This window comes from Choloepus didactylus, chromosome 7 (genome assembly GCF_015220235.1).
Source record: "Choloepus didactylus isolate mChoDid1 chromosome 7, mChoDid1.pri, whole genome shotgun sequence".
Classification (NCBI taxonomy): Eukaryota; Metazoa; Chordata; class Mammalia; order Pilosa; family Megalonychidae; genus Choloepus; species Choloepus didactylus.
Window position 1 is genome coordinate 107,963,892 of NC_051313.1, and position 16,329 is coordinate 107,980,220.

General features: G+C 57.6%; 1 protein-coding gene across 1 annotated transcript; it reads right to left on the reverse strand.

Moving 5' to 3' along the window:
- Positions 1 to 212: 212 nt before the first annotated feature.
- VEGFA (vascular endothelial growth factor A) lies at positions 213 to 16,022 on the reverse strand (the record flags this gene model as incomplete). The annotated part of the gene is made up of 8 exons (XM_037844682.1): positions 213 to 2,112; positions 4,174 to 4,305; positions 5,383 to 5,454; positions 7,347 to 7,376; positions 7,732 to 7,808; positions 8,558 to 8,754; positions 11,908 to 11,959; positions 15,156 to 16,022. Coding segments are annotated over 8 exons (1,449 nt in total), but the record flags the coding sequence as incomplete, so codon positions are not given.
- Between the last annotated feature and the right edge of the window lie 307 nt (positions 16,023 to 16,329).

Sequence of the window (16,329 nt, forward strand, 5' to 3'; positions counted from 1 at the left end):
CCAGAAATGGAAGGACTCTGATCCCCAACCACAATGATAGGGAGGGGGGTCGTCACATATCCTACACACCTGGGACCTCTTCCTTTCCCAGGCCAAAGACAAGTGCCATGAGGAGGGAAAGAGGACGGGAGGAAGGCTGGAACAAGGACTCAGTGGAGAAGGAGAAACAGGAGGAGCTCCGAGATCAGAATTAAATTCTTTAATACAAAACGCTTTTTTTAAGATATATCTGTATTTCTGGTTGTTGTTTAAAAATAAATATGTACTACGGAATATTTCAAAAAAACTGCACTAGAGACAAAGATGTGATGTTAATATCTTTTTTTTACCCCCACAATTATTACGGACAAACAGTAGCACCAATAAATAAATGATAACAAATATTAAAATTAAAAAAGGAGAGAGATTTAGTATGTAGAATTCTCTATTTTTTCTTGTTTTGTTTTTACATATAAAAAACAGAATAGCGATGTCTATTTTATCAGAATCACATATATACATAAACATATATATATGTATATATATATATATACAAACACATGTAGCCAAATATATATATAGTATGTAGATGTATACTGAAACCTTATTTCAAAGGAATGTGTGGAGGGGAGCTGAGGAGATTTTGGGGTGGGGGGGACAGAGCTGAGTGTTAGCAAAATTAAATATTTTTTTCAGGACATGCTAGTGACTGTCGCCGATCAGGGAGAGAGCGATTAGAAACATGAATTTTATACACAAAAACCAATACAAATAAGAGAGAACGAGCGAGAGCAAGTGAGAGATACATCTCATAAATAGTTGAAATTAAATATTAACCGAGAATACTGGAAAAAAAACCCTACTCTTTAATTAAATTAACTGTTTTAATTTCTAATTTAAAAGGAATATTAAATAGGTACCGCATATAAAACACTTTCTCTTTTCTCTGCCTCCATGGCAGGCACGTGGCTCCTGCCCTGGCTCTCAGTGACGCAGAAAGGAAAGGGTTGGGGAACCAAGGGTCAGCCACTCACACACGCAGCCAGGCCTCCTGGGGGGACAGAACTAGTGGTTCTCGTGGTCTGAGGCCAGCAGGCCCCCCGGGGCTGCACCCGGGACGACGGGGAGCAGGAAGAGGGCAGAAGCAGGGAGGCCCCCCTCCGAGGCAGGGGCTGCCACCAGGCCGCCCCTCTGCCTGCCAACATCTCTTCTCTTCTCCGCAGCATCTGTCAGTGGCCTCCTGGGCCTCTCCGATGCAGGTGAGAGTAGGTGAAGGCTGCCCAGGCTCCTGAATCTTCCAGGCAGTGCTCCTGGGGGCAAGAGGCCCGTGCGGGGTATGGAGGGGAGCCCCAAAGCATGGCCATGTCCCGAGGCTCCCCAAACTCCTGCTCAGATGCCAGCCTCCTTGTCCCTGTACCTGCTGTCTTTCCGTCCATTGGACTCAGGGTAGCGGCTCAGGGCCAGGGCTGGGTTTGTCAGTGTTCCCCAAAGCGGGCCAAATTTGCCCCCGTGCCCTGGCCTTGCACGTTCCCAGACAGGGGAGGCAGTCCTGGCCTGCCGGAAAGGAATAAAGGGTCACGCCAGTCTCCCCTCCTACTCTCCCTGTCAGGATCTGGGTGGGTTGCTCTCCTCCCAAGGCAAGTCCACAGCAGTCAAATACATCCAGTGAAGACACCAATAACGTTAGCAATGTTAATTTAAACAAAGAATATATATACTTTATATATATATAATATATATATTTATATATATATGTATATATATAAACGTATGTATGCGTGTGGGTGTGTCTGCAAGAATCCCAGAAATAAAACTCTCTAATCTTCCGGGCTCGGTGATTTAGCAGCAAGGAAAACACAATGGCGATCCGATTCCAAGAGGGGCCGTGTTTGGTCACCCGCCCGGGAATGCTTCCGCCGGAGTCTTGCCCTCCGGACCCAAAGTGCTCAGCGCAGAGGCTCCTCTTCCTTCACTTCAGGTTTCTGGATTAAGGATTGTTTTGCTGGTGGTGCGGTGGCGGCTGCGTGGTTTCTGGGGTGTTCTGTATCCATCTTTCCAGGTGAGACTGTGGTTCCCGAAACCCTGAGGGGAAGCTCCCTCCTCCGCCCGGCTCACCGCCTCGGCTTGTCACACCTGCAGAGGGCGGGAAACAGAGGCTGGGGGTTAGGGCCGGCGGAGGAGAGCCTGTGAGGCAGGCAGCCCCGCTGGCACCACAGGAGCAGAGAGAAGGAAGGTGCAGCCCTGCCCTCAGGGAGCCCCAGCTCTGAGCAGTAGCCGTCCTCAGAGAGCCCCCAGTCTGCCCTCGAGCACGTCCAATCTAGCTGAGCCAACACCAGACCGTGGGAACACTTTACAAAGCAACAAATCAACAAATACCAAAGAACAGTCCCTACTTGACATTCTAATTGCTGATGGGTGATCAGAACTGGGGTTCATCAGGAAAGGCTCTTTTCAGCTCAGGCTCTCTGAGGGTGGTTTGGGAAAGGAGAGTGGGGAGGGCATCCTGAGCAAGCAAAACGGCCCATGCAGAGGCCTGGCTGGAAAAGCTAGCTGAAGGGGAGGAGAGAAGAAGTGATGGTTCCCAGTGCAGGGGGGCAGCCAGAGAGGCCTGGGGCTCCTGGAAGGTGAGGGACACTTCTCCCTCACCTCGGCCGCTAGCTGGCGGCAGCAGACCCCAGGTGCCAGGCTGCTCTTCCTTTTCAAAATGCTGTTTAATTCAGGGTGGGAGAGGGGCAATTCGGTGACTGGGCTACTTCTGTCAAAGCAGAGGGGGCCTCTAAGACCTTTCTCATCATGCCTCTGCCTCTGGGCTGATTGCTTTTACAGCCCTGCCCTTCAGGAGGTACCCTGAGCCTTCAATTTGAGGAACTGAAATTCCCAGAAATAGGCATGTCAGAGGCTGGGAGGAGTCTTTGGAGGTTAAAGGTAAGCTCCCAGGTCACTGGAGACATCCCTCATCCCAGATCCACAGAAACCCCCGAATGTCACATCCCTTATCCTTCCTGAGTCCACCCTGGAGGTGGAGACATGCCCCGTCCAGCCCTGGAGTTATGCAGAGAGCCCCTGCCCCTCAGCACTGATACACACTTCCTGTCTGCACACAGCACCGAGACAGACAGCACCCCAAGCCAATCACCAGGGCCACGTCCCCAGTGTCCCCAGAGCACTCGCAAGCCACAGAACATTGGCTGGGGGAGGGGGCGGGCAGCCACAGTCCAAGGATTTTTAAATGGAGATCTGGACTAGCTGGGGATACCCTGGCCCCTCCTCCCTGAGTGACACTGACCCTGGCCCAGGGGGCACCCCTCACCTTAGGCACAGGCCAGAGTGGCAAAAAGAACACCAGTCAAGGCATGGAAAGCCAGCCGGCCCCCTGGCATACCTTGTGCCCCTGACCTGAGCATCCCCCTGGACTCGATCATATATTCATTCATGGATTCGACACTCCCTTGGCCCCCATTGTGCAGGGACAGAGGCACTGACACATGGGGCCACAAAGGTGAATCAGTCAGGCTGATAGTTCACAATCCAATGTCAGGATGATGCACGTGCTTCCCCAACCCCCATCCATTCCTGGGGGCATTTGGAAATGGGTGGGGCTCCTTGGGGCTGTGACCGTGTCTAGGGGAGGACCAATGGCACCCAGTGTCACTGGACACTAAACCTCCTACGACGTGCAGGAAAGACTGCCCGGCCGTCAACCCCTAGCCAGAGCCCTGCCCAGTGTGAGGGGGACGCTCCAGCCCTGCCCCTGTGCAGACTGTGGCGAGGCCCCTGGGGGAATGTTGTGCTTTGTGAAGGTCCGTGTAAACCTGGAAGGGCCCTCAGAGTTAGTCATGGAAATAGTGATGACAACATCAGGACTGACAGCCACCACAAGCCACCACGGGACACAACACACAGCCGGCGTCCACACCATTGAGCCACACCAGCCTATCCGCTCAGGCAGCCAGAGCAACCTCTGAACAGGCACCACCAGGCCAGGGCCACAGCCCGCTGCCCACCACAGGGGCCTTGCAAGCAAAAGAAGGTAGCAGTCACCAGGCAGGCAGCTAGAAGCCAAGCAAGCGGCTGGCCCCTCTCAGGTGCTCTCTCTCTCTCTTTCGCTCTCTCGCTCGCTCTCTCTCTCTCTCTCTCTCTCTCCCATCTCTGTGTGAGGCCCTTCTCTGACTCGCTCGCCCTCTGGGAACCAACCTGCAAGTACGTTCGTTTAACTCAAGCTGCCTCGCCTTGCAACGTGAGTCTGTGTTTTTGCAGGAACATTTACACGTCTGCGGATCTTGTACAAACAAATGCTTTCTCCGCTCTGAGCAAGGCCCACAGGGACTGCAAAAAGGCAAAAGGAAAGACATCTAAGCTAGAGCGTCAGCAGAGAGAGAGGGAAAAAAAAAAACATGCGACACCCCCTAACATGTCCGCAGCTGCACCCCCACCCAGCTCATCGGCCTGCACGCCCTTTCATGCCCTAGAAGGATCCAAATGCTACAGCAGAAGACAAGAGAGAGCGGCGGAAAGAGGCAGCACTGGCTAGGAGGCTTGCCCGCAGGAAGAGGCGGGCACAGGTGGGCAGAGAGTGCAGGGAGAGGGCTGTCGTAAGGGGTGGTGCTGTGTCCCATGGAGACAAGAGCAAGTCTCAGGCCACAGGGCCCCAACTGCTGTCACCCCTGAAAGAGCACACCTTGACTCTTCACCTGCTGGGGACGGCAACCGGGGACCCCTGAGATCATCAGGGCCCACCTTCTCCCTGTGCAAGTGCTCCTGCCCAGGCCCCTCCACAAAAGGGGTGCTGGACAAGGCATGATGGGAGGTCAGTCTGGAGGCAGTGTCACAGCCTCCAACCCACAGGAAGAGGCCCCCTACAGGGAGGGATCTGTGGGCACCGTGGGTGGGGCTCCGCGAGGAGCCGAGATACCTCCATAAACAAGGGGGGCCATCGTCATGGTGCCTGACCCCCTCCAACCTCCTCCTCCAGCCAATGCTCATTTGCACCCCTTCCTCACACCACTTTGCCCTCCCCACCCCCCTCGGCTTCCAGACAAATGCAGAAGCCGAGAGCTGCAGAAAACAGTTGGGCGGGTGGGCACCAGCACCCGGCGCCTGTGCCAGCATGGGCCCGCCACCAGTGCCCAGTGCGTGAGAGAGAGTCGGTGCCCAGCCAAGCCAGAGCTCCCTCCCCGGATCCTTCCGGCCCACTCTCCCCAACCCTGGACCAGAAGTGCCACCACCAGATCTACCCGCTGGTGCCAATTAGTGGAGTGAGAGTGAGAGAGAGACACTGGGGCTGGCAGGAGAGGACAAGGGCGAGGGAGGGAGGAAGGGAGCGTTATGGGGCACTGCAGGTGGGGGCTTGATTGGGAGCCAGGGAGGCGCCGGGGAATTAGACAGCAGCGGGCACCAACGTACACGCTCCAGGATTTATACCGGGATTTCTTGCGCTTTCGTTTTTGCCCCTTTCCCTTTCCTCGAACTGATTTTCTGGAAAATAAAAAAACAGAGACAGACAGAGAGCGAGCGAGGGGGACAGGGAGAGGGGAAGAAGCAGGGAGGAGGACAGGGGTTGGAAAACCAAAACCAAGCCCTAGAGGACACACTCCCTGGAGCCAGGGTTTGGGGCAGGCAGGGGGTCTCCCAGAAAGTGCTAGCACACATGCACGCACACACTGACTTTGGGCAGCTTGCATTCAGTGTCTTCTTTCCTTGCTTTGGCCACCCTGGGGTGGTACACCCAGCCCCTGGCAAGGCTGTGGGTGGGGAGCAGAGGCCAGGTGGAGGGCACAGGACTAAGGGCCTCCATGCCCATGACAGCTCCTGGTCCCAGGTAGGGGCCAAATCCCGAGGGCAGGCACTTTTCCCAGCAACCCTGTGCAGATCTGACATGGAAGACCAGAGTTTGGGGAGAAGGTCAGAGAATGGACCTGTGGGAGGGGGCACTGTGCTAAGACACCTCTGGTTCCATTTCCAAGTGCAGTGGCAGGAAGGGATCTCCGGGGGCTGTGCCCCTGGGAATCAGTGTGGGAGAGCAGTTATATTGGGTGCTGGCACAAAGCCAAGGGCGGCACATGAATGGCACCAGCCTGCCCAGTCATCACCTGGGCTGGAGGGGCAGGGCTGGGTGTCCTCAGAGCCCTGGGCAGGCAGTAGAGAGGGGTGGGAGGGGGGCAGGCCTGCGGAGGGAGGGCCCAGGCATCACCTGGCAGGGAAAAGGGCCTCTCCCCAGCTGCTCAAGGCCTCTGCACCATCTCATCAGACTCTCTTCTGAGGCCAGGAGAGCCCCCCCATCCCCATCCTCCCCATGGGCAGAGCAGGAATCTGGAGAACAGGTGGGGGTGGGCTGTAGCCTGTCCCCCTTAGGGGAACCAGCACCCTCCATGTCTGCTGAGCCCCTGAGGAGAAAGCACCTTAGAATGTCTGCCAACAGGGGGGAAATAAGGAGTCGGGGCAAGAAAGGACCAAGGAGAGGGGTAAGGCTATTCTCCCCTCAGGAGAAGGTAACAGAAGGAGGGGGATCTTTATACACACACATGCTCGCTCGCTCGCTCTGAGCCAACTCTCCCAAATCATTGCTCCGGTAGCCACAGCAATCTAGAAATTGGGATGTAGGGAAGGGGGAAAGGGTGGAGGCCTAGGGGACCTCAATATCCCCAGAGCACTAGGGGTAGAAGGGGGTGGAGTGGGGGGGTGGGGGGAGGGCGGAGGTGCTCTCTCTCAGTCTCTGTTTCCCTGCAAGCTCATCCCCAATGCTGGCTGCTCACCCTGTCTTGAAGAGTCACTGCCCCCCAGACTTGTCCCCTGACCCATCCCGATCCAACCTTCAGCCACTGAGCAATTGGAAGCCACAGAAAATGACAACATTCATCTCCTCCCTGACCAAGAGGGGCGAGCGTCTCCTGCCTGCCCTGCTCCCACAGGTGGGCAGGTACCCAGGAAACACCCCAGTGCCCCAAACCCAAGTGCACCACCACGGTAGCCACCACAAGAGGCGTTTCCTCAGACACGCAAAAACTAGCCTCTCTGACACCCCATTCCCTCTCCCTGCGGAGGGTGCCCTTAGAGCAGGCCAGGGAGCTGGGGTCCATGCCACCCTCCATCCTGCCAAAACAAGAAGCCTTGGCCAAACACGACCTTGAGATTTAGAGGACATCGTCTCTTCCAAGGGAAGCTCCAGGCTCCAGACTGGGTTTTCTCACTAACCCGAGAGTTTGCTCCGTCTCACTGCTGCCACCACAAGTCCCCTCGAGACCAACTCCCTGGCCCAGTGAGGCCATCAGACACCTCCCCCCAACGCCCCACCCGGCAGAGAAACCAAGGACCCCAAACCAAGGCGACAGGCCACGGAGAGGGAGAGTGCTAAAGTCATGGCCACTTACTTTTCTTGCTTTGCTTTATCTTTCTTTGGTCTGCAGTGGATGGGGAAAGAGAAAAGAAGAAAACAGAGAGAGGAGTTAAGATGGCAAGGATAACAGTCATCATAATAACAGCAAAAACGTAATGTAGTATTTACGATGGATTGGCACAATTTAAGCCCTTTACATATAATAAATCATTTAACCCTTACAACAATGTTATGGGGTATAGACCACTACTGTGTCCATTTTACAGATGTGGAAACTGAGGCACACTGAAGTAAACTTCCCAAAGGGACACAGTTGGGACGTGAAAATGGGCTAACGAGTCGACTGTGCTCAACCCTGGCGCAGAGCAGGCAGCCTGCAGCCCTTGGCCAAACCAGTGAATCTGAGGCTCCGTCCTCACCTGCATTCACATTTGCTGTGCTGTAGGAAGCTCATCTCTGATATGTGCTGGCCTTGGTGTGGTTTGATCCGCATAATCTGGGGGGGGAAGGAAGCAGATCACAGAAGTCAGTGACCCAGCCAGCCATACCCAGATGAGACACACCCCGGGGCTCCTGCCACTCAGCACCCAGGGGTTCACAGAGCAGGGGAGGGTGGTGGAGGCAGGGGGGGCAAGGGGCTCTAGCCAGAAAGAGCCTCAGGCCCACCCCACCTCCTCCAACCCTGCTGACCTCAGGCAGCCCCTGCTCGTCTCGAGGGCTGAGGTGGCTACAAGGGTTGGCCAGGCTGGGAATTCGAGTCCTGGGTTCTCACCATTCCCCATCCCTTCCCCTTCTTTCATCCCCTCTAGGCCCCACCCTCACCCTTAGTAGCTACCCAAGAACCACCCTCTCCCCAGTGTCTCAGAGCTCCCTCCCACCCCACCCAGGCTGAGACAGGCCCCGTCACCAGGCAGCACCGAAAGACTAGCTTTTTAAACTCTCATCCAGAGCACTTGAGAAGGGAAGGCCCTCAGGCTTCTCTCCAAGTGAGGGGCATCTGTCACAGGTGTTTGTCCCCTCCTGCGCCCAGGGAGCCCAGGTGCTCGGGGCTTGCTGGGAGCCGGGACTGGGAAATGCAGGCTTCTCCTCCGAAGAGGGCAACAGCCTCCACCACATCGGCTCAGGACCAGGAGCAAGGCAGGGCAAGTCCTGATCCTCCCCACAAGAGCTTCCCAGGAAAGCACAAAGCCGAGTGCCCGTCCCGTCTCTGCGCTCGGCCCCAGACTGCTCCCCCCGGGTGCCCACCTGCATCGTAATGTTGAAATACTCAGTGGGGGCACACTCCAGGCCCTCGTCGTTGCAGCAGCCCCCGCACCGCATCAGGGGCACACAGGACGGCTTGAAGATGTACTCGATCTCGTCGGGGTACTCCTGGAAGATGTCCACCAGGGTCTCGATTGGACGGCAGAAACTGCGCCGGTAGACCTCCATGAACTTCACCACTGCAAGGGAGGGGGCCACACATGAGCCCAGGGAGTCACACGGGAGATGGCCTGACCCTATCACCACCCAGCTCTCTAAGCTCACTCCTCAGAGGGGACTCATGTCAGGTAAGTCCTTCCAAAAATCTAACTTAAGTCCCTCCTGCTGTGGCTGGAGCCCTTCCCTAAGCTTTCCACTGTCAACACTGGTGAAGGCCTGTTTGTAATCCAAAACCACAAACGATGCTGTCAGGTTCTAAGAGAAATGGCCTGCCACATCTGATCCCCCTGCCTCGCTTTGACAGCCAAGCCGGTTCCTGGTCTGTCTGTGATGCCAGAGGAGAATGTGAGTGTAGTGGACCTGTTTGGAGTGGGGAGCTGTAAAGAGCATTGTCTCCTGCTATATGTGATTTCCCCTGAAAGGCGGAACCAACAGCTCGGCCAGCTTAGTCCCTATTTTCCTAAACTCTCTCCACAACCACTACTCTAATAGTAATCATTTATTGAGCACTTTTTATATGCCAGGCACTGTGTACAGTATTCCATACATATCATCTCACACAATTCTCCCCACTAGAGTTACACTATAAGGTATTCTTAGGAGCCCCTTGACTCAGAGACGCTAAGGAACTGCTAATAAGCGGGAGAGTTACCATCAGTTCTGCCATCAAAGACTTCCCAGGCCTAGGTCATGTGAAATCAGAGGGGAAGCTTCAGGGAGCACCTTGACACCTGCCAGCCCTGGGCTGAGGAGGTGGTAGGCAACAGCCCAGGGGCTGGGCCCATCTGGACACAGCAGGTAGCAGTGGGTGGGCATGCCGTGCCAGCCCGGCCAGCCACCAGTAACCCCGCCCAAGAGGGCAAACTGCTTGCATCATGGAAAAAATGGTGCTGCCACTGCGGCCACCAAGTGTTTCTAGAAGCTGTTCTGGAGAGAGACCAGGGTAAAGACAGCTTCCCAGGCTGGCCACAGAGCCTGGGGTGCATCGGAGCATGAAGGGGTAATTCTGGGCCACAGGGGTGGGGCTTTCGAGAATAAATAAAAGCAGTACTCAAGAATGACTACTCCAAATTGTGGCCCAGCCCGCCATTCCCCATGCACACCCCACCCCCACTGCTGAGCAATTCTGTCCCTGAAACAAGTTTCCTCTGGGCTCTGTCCATGGCTGGGTGTGACCTTGGGCCAGTCCCTCCCCTCTCTGGAGCTCAGACTCTGCAGTTCCCCGTATGGGTGTTAGACTGGTCTCTAAAGATGTAGAGATGAAGGCTGGAACGGGGAGGCTTGTCTTCCATTTCCCAGCCCCAAGAATGAGTGCCTATTTCTCAGCACTCAGCACACAGTTTGGCACTACACCAAGACACCTAAGTATACACCCGGCAGACTGACCCCACCCCCACCCCCTCACCCAGAGCCTGTAGCCCAGTTTCCCCATTGTTCTTCCCTTCATGAGTTGTTCTCCAGAGCGGTAAAGGAAGGTGAGACCCAGCAGTGTGTATATAAGAGGTAGATGCGGTTGGGGGTAAGGTGAGGAGAAGGCCACAGCTGTGACAACAGAGAGGAGAACAGTCTGAGAACCCAAGCCAGGCCCTGACCTGCCCAAGACCTCTACTTCCCCTATCCAGACAATGAGCACAGAATCCTTCTCTACCCCCAAAGGGTTAAAGAGTCAAGAAAATGAATCAATCAATAAATAAATGAATGATACAGGGCTCTGAAGAAGTCATTTTCTTAAGCCAAGTCTACATGGAAGAAGACTGATTGAGAACACCAGAACTGACACACTGACATGTCATCATGGTTGGGGCCAGAGGTGGCCCAGGTTTGGGGGCCACAAGGTCCCACATGGGAGGGGTTGGCAGAAAGGTCTGGCCGGGGCAATGGCAGCTGGTAGTTGAGGGTAAAAAGACTTGGGTTGGGAATTCCCTCGAAAAGCTTCTCACTGGAATCCCCAAGGCCCATGGGCAGTGGAGAGGGGCAGCTTGCCCAGCACCGTTCACACTCTGACAACTGCCTCCGAGGAAAACCATCCTCTTTTTGCACAGGGCGTGTACACACACACACTCCAACACCAGGCTTCCATGATTTTCCTTATTTATCACAGACGACCTTTTCTCCAGCAAACAAAGACCATTTGTCTCGCCTCTCCTGGACTACGGAGACCACTGGGGAGCCGAGGGAGGGCACGCGGGAAGTGGGGCCCCAGAAGTGGCACAGGCCACAGAATGGCTGGGAAGCCAAGCCTGGGCCAAGGAAAGGGCTCCTGCGCAGGGAAGGAGGCAGAACCGATTGGATGTCACCTCTGGGTCCAGGGAGGGAGAACCCTGGCCCTGTCCACGACCCCAAGCCACACTGGATCTGGCTCAGAGAAACTCACCTAGAGGACGACCCCAGGGCCTTCCCTCCTCAAAGGCCGGGAAGCTGGGGCAGCGGGCATAGGGCACCCCTCCCCCACCGACTGGAGCAGAGGCCACGTTGTGGGGGGGAGGGAGGCAGGGTATCCCCAAGAGAAAAGGGAGGATCCCGCACTCCAAACCACGGAGGAACAAAAGGCAGGCAGCATCGGGGGCTGGGCAGGGGGGCGGGGCGCCTGGGAGCTACAGCTAGCCCTCTGCTGGCCCCGGAGGGAAGTTCACAGTACCCAAACCTACTCCGCCCGGCCTGTGCCTGGAGGGCTTTCTCCAACCCCCAGGGAATGCAAACTGGAGAACAGGGTCCCACTGGGCCAGGTGCTCTGCACCTTCAGATCGATGGGAAAGGTCACAGTCCCCGCCTTGTAGTCCCCACAGGTGGGGCACCTTTGGGTAGGAGGTGACATGGGACATCCATCCTCCCCTGGGAGCGGAAGGGACAGGGGCACCTCCCTAGACCATTTGGGACCCTTAAACACTGTCTTTCTGATCTATGCTCACAGCTCCCTCGCCAAATAAAATTTTACTGGGAGAAGAAGAAAAAGGCAACAAGTGCTTGTTCTAGCAGTAGCCTGAACAGGGGAGAGAGACTCCTCAAGAAAGTGAAGGGTTAACTTCATGATGGCCACCTTTTTCTTGATCCCTATATTCTGGGGCTTCTCCCTCCACCCCACCCCCCAACCCCAGGCCTAAAAAGAAGGAATTGGCCCTCCCCACCCATCCCCTAGAGGAACAGGACCCCATCCAAGAGCCAGGGGGACTCACCTTCATGGGGTCTCGACTCTCCTCCTTCTGCGGTGGGTGCAGCCTGGGACCACTGAGGACAGAACAAAGAGCAAGGCGTGGGCACAAGGCAGGGGCACAAAGCCAGACTCCCGGCCCTTCTCTCTCCTTGCTTCCCTTCTAGCCAGCAGCCTCTGGCTTCTCCAAGGCTTCCGAGTCACCCAGGGCACAGCCAGGGGCTCCCCGCAGGCACAGAGCCCGCCCACCGCCCCTGGACCACGCCGCTTCTGAATCCAAGGAAATTAAAGACTAACCAGACACTGGGGAGTGGGCAGCTCAAAATACAGGGGGGAAGCACCAGAACACTGCCCTGTGCAGACCCTCTGCCCCTTTCCCACGTTTTATTCTCCTTGCTCTGTCTCCCATTGCTGTGCCAAGAAAACTGAATCTCCCCAGCACCCTGATTCTCTGGTCTAAAGCCACAGTAAGTATTAAGGTCAAATAGGAGAACAAATTTGGACAGGGGCAGGAAGGAAGGATTGGGGGTGAGAAAAACAACATGGTGACCTTCTGCTGACATGACAAATACCAGGGTGAGCTGGTGTTGGGGAGGGGAGGGGTACAGAAGACCGAAGGGCACCAACCACCTTCCCCCACACAAACTCTTCCGGTTGTCAGGAATATTCAGCTCACCCACATTTTGCCTAGAAGGTAAAATCCTAGGAGGAAACGCTGGTGGACAGGAGCATGTTTCCCCCTATACAAGTTCCCCCAGAGCTTGACCATACTTCCAAAGCCTCACCACCAGCCTCCCACTCCCAACTGGCTCCCGGGTTTTTTCTCCCTCCTAAAGTGAGCAGGGCGGGAGCGGGGGAGGATTGTCCCCAAGCCCCCCTCACCTGGGCACCTCCCTCCCTCAAATGCAACAAAAGAAGCCTTTTGTGCCTTAGCACTGCCCAGCCCCTAGAGGGCCCCCTGCCGTACCTAGGCCTGAGGCCTCCCCCATCCCTCCCCCCTGCCTCACTCCCCACACCCCCAAGCTGTGAAGGTCAACAAGCTCAGCCATGTGGACCTGACAGCCCGGCACAAGCAAAGGGGTTCTCCCAGCCCTTCTAGAGGGTCTCCGGTCCTCACTGACTCTCCACCCCACCTGCTCTTGTAGAGCAAATCCTGAGCAGCGAGGGAATCCCATGTATGTCTTTCTCCTTCCCACACACTCTCAATGCACCCCAGATCCCAAAGCCTTACCCAGGGCCAAGGTCAAAGGTAGCCCCTCTCAAGGAAAGATAACAGCTCCCAGGCTCCCAGTGGGACAGCCTCCACTGCAGCTCCCTCAGGGACCCCCTGGGGTCTCCACTGTGTCCCCCACCCATCCCCACAACAGCCCCTGGCTTCCGCCTGCCAACCTCCTCCCTGTGCCCTCCATTCCTTCTGGGCCCCAACAAGGAAAGGAGACAGAAACTTCAGACTCCCCTCCACCCCCCAAGGCCAGGGGGCACTGGGAGGGGCGATTCCGGGCGGGGAGGGACCAGGTGCCCTTCTCTGGGGGCCTCTGAAGGTCACACTGTGCTGTGGCCAGGCAGCCACTCCTCCCCTCCCCCCCACCCCCCCACAGAGGCCCGGAGCCAAGGCCTTTGTGCCAGGGTCTGAGGAACTCCCGGGAGCAGCAGGGACCCCTGCCCATTTCCTTCCTTCTATCCCTTCTCCAAGAGGACATTGTGGCTGAAGGAGGGTCTAAGGGGGGAATAGAAGGGGCCCCCTTAGATGGCTGGGAGAAGTGAGCAGAGTGGGCAAATTTGGAGTTCCAAAAAACCACCTGCTCCTGCTGAGGTCCCTGTCCCAACACCCCACTTCACCGGGACAAAGTGTGTGGGAGAGGCTCTGGGGTGGGCATCAGCCCTCCTATTTTCCTTCTGGGTTATGGAAAGGATCTGAGGGGTGAGGGGGTGGTGCCCAAAGCTGTGGAAAGCCAAGATTCACTTCTACCTGCCCTGGAGGTGGGGGCGTGGGGGCAAGAGACCCTTCCAAAGGTTCAGGAAGGCTTTTTCCACGCTAACCCATGTCACAGCAAAATTTCAAACCATTTTCAAAAAGTATAAAGTCGGGTAGTAACATCTTTAAATCCTCGCTTCACCCACCCCCCTATAAAAGCTAAAGCGCAGCTCCACTCAGAAATGGGGGGGGGGGGCAGACTGTCGGCAGTTCGCGACTTTAGGTACACTCTCGACAAAACACCTACCGGTTGGACTCCGGCACCCTGACTGCTGACAGTGATCGTCCTTTTCCCCGACGCTGGGGAAGGAGAGGGGCTAGATGGGGGCTTCCCTGGCGGAACAGGGTAAAAGATAAAGGGTAGCAGGGGCTTCCCTTCACGCTAGGGAGGAAATGGGGAAAGAGGTGTCCGGGAATTCCTCCTAGCACAGCAGAAGGAAGGGGCTGGGGACAGCGGGAAAGGGTAAGGGTGGTGTCGCGGGTCCCTGGGCTGGGGCTACCTCGAGAGGTCACCTTCCCGCGGAGGACTGGCGGGGGGAGGGGCGCCACTCGCCGCCCCGGGCTCCCCTCTCGGGCCGCGGCGGCTCCGGGAACACGCGGCCGGCCAGGCCCGGGCTGATGTAATCGGCTCCGCGCCGCGCGCGCCCAGCCGGGCGGGGGAGGGCGGGCACCGAGCGGGACGCGAGCGGGGCCGGGCGGGGGGTGGCGCGGCGCAGGTGGCCTGGCGAGTAATGGGGAGGGGGGGGTCCCAAGCAGCAACCCACCCCAAAACTTTTCCCAAACTCGCGGCAAGGGCCTAAGAGACCGAGCGACAGTGACAGCGCGCCCCCTCTCTCCCCGGAGCCCTCCCCGCCTCCAGCTCTCTGTCCTCCCGGGTCCAAGGTCCGAGCACCCCCTCCCCGCTGGGCTCCGGCTCCCGCCCCCGCTGCCCGGACTTCCAGTCCGTCGGGGACCCGCGGCTGGGAGCAAACTTCAGCCGCCCGCGGCGGCGTAAACCCAGCCCCCTCGGCCTCCTCCACTGGCTCCCGCCCTCCGCTGGTCGGCCCAGATCGTACGTGCGGTGACTCTGGTGGGTGGGCAGGGCCCGCGTGGGCGGCGAGACTCTATCCCGGTGCCCTCCCACCTAGTGCGCGCTCCCCCTCCTCCTACACGCATGACGATAGAGCGGGATGCCGCGTGCCCGGTGCCCAAGGACCCGCGTGGGGCACGGATCCCCCACGCGCGCGCTCGCATGCACGTCTCCAGCCGAGAGAGGCGCTCGCAGCAGTCCGCGGCGCCAGGCGGGCACGGCCGCTTACCTTGGCATGGTGGAGGTAGAGCAGCAAGGCAAGGCTCCAATGCACCCAAGAGAGCAGAAAGTTCATGGTTTCGGATGCTCGGCCGGAGCCCACGGGGCTCACGCTCCCTCTCCGGCTCAGGCTGCGGGGTGGCCCGCTCTCCTCCGCGCGGAGTAGGGCTCCTGTTCCTCCACGAGCCGAGGCCCGGGCCGGGGCCTGGGGCGCGCGCGCGGCTGGGGCACTGTCTGCGCACACGGCCGCCTCACCCGTCCATGAGCCCGGCTTCCGAGCGCCAAGCCGCCGCGGCTGCCGCGGCCCCCTCTCCTCCTCCTCTTCCTTCTCTTCTTCCTCCTCCCCCTCCTCCGGCTGCGGCTCCTCCTGGCCCGAGCTACCACTTCTCTCGGCTCCGCTCAGCTCGGCTCCCCCGGAACGCACCACAGCTCCTCCGGAGCGAGAACAGCCCAGAAGTTGGACGAAAAGTTTCAGTGCATCGCTGCGAGCCCCGACCCCCTCCACCCCGCCTCCAGGCGCGGGCTCCGGATCCTGCCCGCGGCTCGCCGCCGCGTCCACCGTCCGCCGCCCGCCCGGGAGGAGGTGGGCGCTGGGGTGGGGGGCGGTGTCTGTCTGTCTGTCTGTCAGCGCTGCTGGTCCGATGCGGGATCCGGAGGGGGAGGGCTCAGGCCGCACTCCGACGTTCACCCCCAAAAGCAGGTCACTCAGTTTGCCCCTGTCCCGCTCGCTGCTCGCTCGCACGCTCTCTGACCCGGTCTCTCTCTTCCTCGACTTCTCTCTGGCGCTCTTGCTACCTCTTTCCTCACTCTTCTGGTTTCCAAAATCCAAAGTGATTTGGGGGAGTAGAAGAGTAATCCCCCAAATCTTCAGCCCGAATTAAGTGGGGAATGGGAAGCAAAAATAAATTAAAACGGGAAATAATACGTTTTTTTTTTAAATTAAGAAAAAAGGAAGGGGAGTAAACCCTAGATAAATGGATATCAGATTCCACTGCGGAGACCCCTGCCCGGTGACCCCGCCGGTCGGTCCGCCGCGCTGCCGCGTCTCCCGACAGAGCGCCGCTGCCGCCAGCTCCGCTCGCCCCGAGCACCGCCGCCTTCTCCCTCGGCCCCAATCCTCTGCGCTCCTCACCGCTACCAGCCGACTTAAAAAAAAAGAAAAGCCTGGCTCCGCCCCGCCGGGA